The following is a 6280-nucleotide window of genomic DNA, read 5'->3' as shown; positions in this document are numbered from 1 at the left end:
CCTTCCAGATCCTAGTGCGCTTCCTCTCCGCACTCCATCCGTCCGTCTGTCCGTCCCTCCCTCCTGCGGGACTCCATCTCTTCACTACCACAGCTCAGCTCATGACGGACTGAACCTCCAAGCCGCGCACACTTGTCAGGGGCCCTAACGAGTCAGCAGAGGGGAGGGAGGACCGTGTACAGGTCACGGAGGGCGGGCGGTGGCGCCACTTACAGATGGACATGCAGTGGTGGTGCAGCTTGTTGCGGCAGCCGTCCTCGCACACGGTCAGGCTCTCCTCGTCCAGCATGCCCAGCAGGCAGATGGGGCACAGCTGCTCCTCCTCGTCCTTGAGGCTGCAGGGGCGAGAGGGCAGGGGTGAGAGGGCAGCATCAGCTGGGCGAGGGGCTGAGCCAGCGCCACGGGCACGTGGCCTCAGAGTGCGACCGGGGAATCCCGCTTGGCAGCACCCGTGTGCGAGCCCCTGGCTACGGTTTTCTCCCGTCACTCCATCTTCCTTCAGACTCACACCGTGCGCATCTGCAGGCCTTTCCCGACTATGGATACGATGTAGGAACCACAACTTATGAGGTCAGTAACCCGACATCCTGCCCGGCATCTTCTGAATAAACAAACTGCTGTGACTCTGCGCGCACACGCCGCACGCCCCACCTCAAGGCTGCGAGGGCTCAGCAGTCCACGCCCCAGAGTGAAGGCCACTTCGTGCCTCTGCTGGGTGTGTGAACGGCCCCCCCTCCTAGAACACATCTCTAACGCACACACCTTCACCTGGCTTCCAGGAACATGGCGTGAGGAACAGAGGCAACACACGCCCTGGGCATGTCCACTGCAGCGCTGTTCAGCACAATGGGAAAAGCCAACCACACGAACACCAGGAGGTTAAGAAAGGCAGGTCCCCAGACACGCTGATGGGAGGAGAGCGGCACAGCCACCACCAGGCACCATGACGCCTTTACGAAGGACCAGGGCCCACAAACAGTAACCAGGAAGATGCCCACGTAGACCATATGGGGATGAAAGCAGATTTGAGTGAAATAGTCAGAGGAAGACAAGTTTCACACGCCCTCACTCATGGAGAATCTAACGAGCAGAATAACTGACGAGCAAAACCGACCGAGGCATGGCAGCATGAAAGACTGTGGAATCTCAGAGGGTAGGGGTCGGGGGGAGAGAGATCGACCAAAGGACTAGATGCACAGATGCCCAGCCGCGGACCGACAGCAGAGCAGTGAGGGCCTGGGGAGGGGTCGATGGGGGAAGCGAAGGGGGAACATCTGTCATACTTTCAACAGTAAAGATAAAAGAAAAGAAAGCAGCATGACAGAACTCAAACTCGTACAGGATGGTACCATTTGTGGCAAAATTGCCACTTTATTGTGTATACTTGAATTATATTGTATACACACATGGATATTCCTAATATACAAAGTGCTTTCAAAATCAGTAAGAAAAATACTAATAACTCACTACTAAAATGGGCAAAGAAGATAAAAAGGCAATAAAACCAATAACCATGAGAAAAGTACCAAGTGCATACTGAATTAATGATGCCATTTTGTCCTTTGGGGCGAATAGTCTGACAGATACGATGGATTAGGCTATGACATGCCCGGGTCCCGACAGACACGGCTGGGAGAGGGCGGCCCCCATGACCGGCGGGCGGTGCAGCCGGCGAGAGGGCTCTCAGGACCTTCATGATGTGCTGAGTAGCTTCTGAAATCATCTGAGCAGAGGGCAGGGACTAGTATTAGCCTGCGGCCAGGTTGTCAATTAAGTTTTATTGGAACAGAGTCACCTCTGTCCACTCACAGATCATCTGTGGCTCCTTCAGCTACAAGGGCAGAGCCAAGCAGCATGGGCGAGGTTCACCGCCCTCCAAGCCCAAGTATTTAACATGTAAAGTCCCTGCAATAACACCACCTGTTAGTACCCGGTACAGCTTTTACTCATTCCAACAGTTACACACCTTCAATGCCTTTTACATATAAAAATGGGGTTCGTGCCTATAGTATTAGGACCTGGACTCTGTTTCATGCTGCTCAATATTCTTCAAAAGTATAACTTCAGTGGCTGCACAAACAATTCGGAACACGAGTGTGCTTTAACCTTTCTCGCTGGGTGTTTAAGCTGTTCCCAATTTTAATATCATGAGACACAGCCGTCTCTGCCGGTCTGTGCATTTCTCAGATTAAAACTTTCTTCTTCAAGAAGAGAAGCACGGGCCTCGCTGGTGTAAATGTCCTTGCCCAGTGGACGGAGCGTTTCAGTGCCTGACCAGTACCCACCTGCTCTCCGCACTGGCCGTGGCCGCGCTCGGCGAGGACAGCGTGTGGGAGCTGGACATGCGGGACACGAACTTCTGGATGGTGCTACGCGAGGGAGCTTTGATCCTTGAGCTACGCCTGCTGTGATATTTCTGGAACAAACTCTCAACCTACCATTGAAGAGAGAGTAACAATGACATCTGTGCCATAACAGACACAGGAACAGTCCTAGAGGTTGAATTATTTGTGTTTTGTTTCAAAGTTTTTCATAAAGACACCGAAGAGCTTCAGAATGAAGAACGCACACACCTTCCCACGGACAGTGTGACTACACGCAGCGCTTACTGGTTTTCAGACTAGAAGACTAATTCATCAACGGATTACCAGAGAACTACTTATAGCCTGGAACCTACTAAATGACAGCTTAAATTGAGAGCTCATGGAACATTTTTAGAACTATATCATAAAAATTTGTTGAAAAGTTGACTCTAAAGTATTTATTTAAAATTACCTCAAAATTCTTTAAAGTTTTCCTCCACAACATTGGGTCAGAAGGTTCCAGCTGAAACACGCGGAGCATGACGAAGAGCAGGTGGATGCAGAACGCGCCACGCCCACAGCTGCAGTTCTGCGGGGACACGGGGATGTGCCCAAAAGGCTCAGCGGGCACTTCTTAAAAAGTGTCTCCACGTCTATTGTACTCAAGTTTCTATTAATTGACAGGCACGAAAGTCTACAGCTATCTCCACAAATTAAATCTCTGATTTTTGGTAAACTTATTAAATAGAACAAATTTGTAGTCTAAAGTATACTAAGTCAAGAGTAAAATCTCCATAAATACATTAAAAATAGGTATTAGCCGGCCTTAGCTGGTGTGCTCAATGGTTAGAGCATTGGCCCACCACCAGTCTTGGGTTTGATTCCCAGTCAAGGGCACGTACTTGGGTTGTAGTTTTTTTAAAAAATAATTCTTTATTGTTGAAAGTATTACATATGTCCTTTTTTTTTATCCCTTTGACCCCTTTCAGCTGCCCCTCCCCCCCCATTGTCTGTGTCCATGGTTATGCACATGAATTGCAGGTTTGATCCTCAGCCCGGGTCAGGGCATGTGCAGGAGGCAACCAATGATGTCTCTCCCTAATCAATGTTTCTCTCCCCGACTTTCCACTCTCTCTAAAATCGATGGGAAAAATATCCTCGGGTGAGGATAAAAAAACAACAAAAATTGTTTATTAGCCCAAAATGTATTTTAAACTCACGCGTTAGTTTACTGAGTTTCAGAAAGCTGAGCGGGTGGCGGTCGGAATAGAGACACGCGGACCAACCTGCGGCCCGATGAACACGCGGTACTTGTTGTCCGGGCTGTCGCCTCCGATCAGGAAGGAGTTGGGGCCGATCTGCTGCAACAGGTAGAGCCGGGCACGCATCACCTTGTTCACCCGGCGGCTGGTCTCCTCGGGGCTGTACGGCGAGAAGCCGTCGGGGGACGGGGCTCTGCGCGGCGGCGTGGTCCTCCCGCTCTGAGACGGCACAGTATCGCGTGTGTTAGGACAATGGCTCACTTCTCCAAAGAAACAACACCCCCATGTCCTGCCAGCTGCCACAGGGCATTGCATATCTGACATCACGGAACGGAACGCGTGTCCGACGCACCTGGGCGGTCGGTCGGTTACACACGCGTCTGAGGGTCCCAGAAACAACACGTTTGCTAAACATGAACTTACCGGCACCGGGGACGCGCGCTTCCTCCTCACTCCGGGAGACTCGGCCTTCACCGGGCGCCCGGCCAGAGAGCCGCCGGGGGACGGGCTGCGGCGGCCTTTGGGAGCCGGGCACACGCTCGCCTGGGCCTCTCCTTGCGACTCAGCTGCCACGTTGTTCATTTCAGACCCGTCTCCTTTCACAGGGATTGGCTTGACCACCTGAAGGAAATGCCAGTGTCCCGATGACTTAAAAACACAGGAAGCAAACCTGAAGGCCACAGACTAGGAACCCATGAGGCTCACGGCACACGTTAACGGCAGCTCATCCGCTGTCACTCAGCAGGACTTCACCACGAAGGCAAGATGTTATCCCCACAGACGTTGGGGAAATGTTTATCATTTCCGAAGCAGATGCAGTTTACCAAACCTGCCGTTCCTAACCTGGGCTTTCAGACCCAGCCCTGCGGCCTCGGGCCAGTCCCAGCTCAGCCGGCCAGCCCGGCTCCCTCTCCGCCGACCACTGGCCATCAAGCATCTGCAATGTGGCCAGTGTGACTGAGGAATGAAATTCTTACTTTTATTCATGTTTAAAGTTAAACAGGCACATAGGGTGAATCCAGGGCTAGTTAATCACTGGGCAGGGCTGTGGCTGAGGGGTTTCCAATACCAAATGAACGGTTTGCTCGGTAACTTTTATGATTCTAGCCACTTCCCTGCCCACCGACACACACACGCACATGCACACGTGTGCACACATGCATCTCCAATGGCATCTGTTCATAAAGAAGGAGCGAACACTCTGGTGAGCACGGGGCCTGGGGCCCTGGACACTGGGCCCTGGCCCTCCGAGAGGCGGAGGCAGCATGTCCCGGGTCCGAGGCAGGCCTGCCCATCTTGCTGCATGCGGCTTTCCTGCGCCTCACAGATGTGCTTTCTACAAACGAAGGCGCCCCCTCCACCTGCAGAAAGACTACGGCTGCTCCGCTGGGTGGCTGGGGCCGACCCGCCACGCCTCTGAGGCCGCCTGGACTTTACAGGGAAAACCGCGGCCCCTCCTAACCTGGGCTCTGGGCGGCTGCCCCCACCTGGGCATCCTTTTAATTGATCTCAAACCCGAGTCTACTTCATGTTTTCTGATTTCCTGAAAGATTCCTGGAATTAAGATCCTTGGATCCTACCTTAGTGATAAAGCATCAGAAGAAAATTGGAAAGACTGCTTTTCTTTTTAAAGTTCTAAGACCAGTGGGACACTAAGGCTTTCGGGTGCTGGCAGTAGGGGGCAGTGCTGCCCAAGCATTCCGGCCCGCAGGCTCCCACTCCTGGCTCAGTGAGCAGGGTCAGCAGGTACAAGAGCAAGCAGACCGCCTGTGCACCTGGACTGAAGTCCCCCCAGCTCCCAGCCGACGCCCCTCCTCCCGCCCTGCGGCCCCGCTCACCACCGGGCCCCGGCGGCTCCGGCGCTCCAGCCACTCGTGCCGCCAGGCGGGCATGCAGGTGGCCTTCAGCCTCTCGCGGATCACGCGCTCCTCGGGCCGGTCCTCCATCCTGTGCAGCCCCCGCAGCGTGTCCTTGCTCTCCATCTCCGGCCTGCAGTGGGCGGGGCAGAAGGTGACAGATGAGAGATAATTTGTGAGAACAAGTAAAACAAGAGTTTATACTTTCCATGGACACGTAACTACAAAGGTCACGGCTACACCCCGGGCACTTCAGAGGGCGTGTGAGCATCACTGTGGCCCGCGTCCTGCTCGCTGCAGAGTTTACAGGCACCGGTGCTAGGGCTGCCGGGGGGCACGGCTTCACGCCTCTAAACAGGAAGGCCCCAACCAGTGGTCGGCAAACTCATTAGACAACAGAGCCAAATATCAACAGGACGACGATTGAAATTTCTTTTGAGGCCAAATGTTTTAACTGAAACTATATAGGCAGGTACATTGTTATTAACTTAATTAGGGGGCTCCTATGGCTTAGGAAGAGCCACACTCAAGGGGCCAAAGAGCCGCATGTGGCTCGCGAGCCGCAGTTTGCCGACCACGGCCCCAACCCGTCCTGCTCACCAGCACTCAGCCAGGGAAACTCGGAAATGCTCAAGCAGAGCCCTACGGTCCCCTCTAACTTCGATGCATTTCTGCGATGGTTCGTCCTGAGCTCGGGAACACTGTCAGTCCACAGCCAGTGGCAGGAGAGACATGGACGTGTCCTAAGGGATCGGGTGATGGCATGGGGGGCACACACTTCTCCCTCCCAGAAGCCCCCCAGGCGGCACTGCCGGGGCCTGGGGCCCGAGAGCCCTGGCAGGGACACAGCTGGGGGTGG

The 6280-nt window shown here is 53.9% G+C and overlaps 1 protein-coding gene across 1 annotated transcript in view; it reads right to left on the bottom strand.

Annotated features, from left to right (window-relative positions):
• MAP3K1 (mitogen-activated protein kinase kinase kinase 1, E3 ubiquitin protein ligase) overlaps positions 1 to 5779 on the bottom strand; it is a 26334-nt gene extending 20555 nt beyond the window's left edge. The window contains exons 1-6 of the mRNA XM_006761819.2: positions 5404 to 5779; positions 3989 to 4186; positions 3590 to 3784; positions 2776 to 2892; positions 2286 to 2434; positions 214 to 335 (exon numbers count right to left, since the gene is read on the bottom strand). Coding sequence (XP_006761882.1) covers positions 214 to 335; positions 2286 to 2434; positions 2776 to 2892; positions 3590 to 3784; positions 3989 to 4186; positions 5404 to 5547 — 925 coding nt within the window. The 5' untranslated portion in view covers positions 5548 to 5779. The remainder of the gene's footprint in view (positions 1 to 213; positions 336 to 2285; positions 2435 to 2775; positions 2893 to 3589; positions 3785 to 3988; positions 4187 to 5403) is intronic.
• Between the last annotated feature and the right edge of the window lie 501 nt (positions 5780 to 6280).

This window comes from Myotis davidii, unplaced genomic scaffold, assembly GCF_000327345.1.
Source record: "Myotis davidii unplaced genomic scaffold, ASM32734v1 scaffold496, whole genome shotgun sequence".
NCBI lineage: Eukaryota > Metazoa > Chordata > Mammalia > Chiroptera > Vespertilionidae > Myotis > Myotis davidii.
This window is presented reverse-complemented; position numbering and strand designations above follow the sequence as displayed.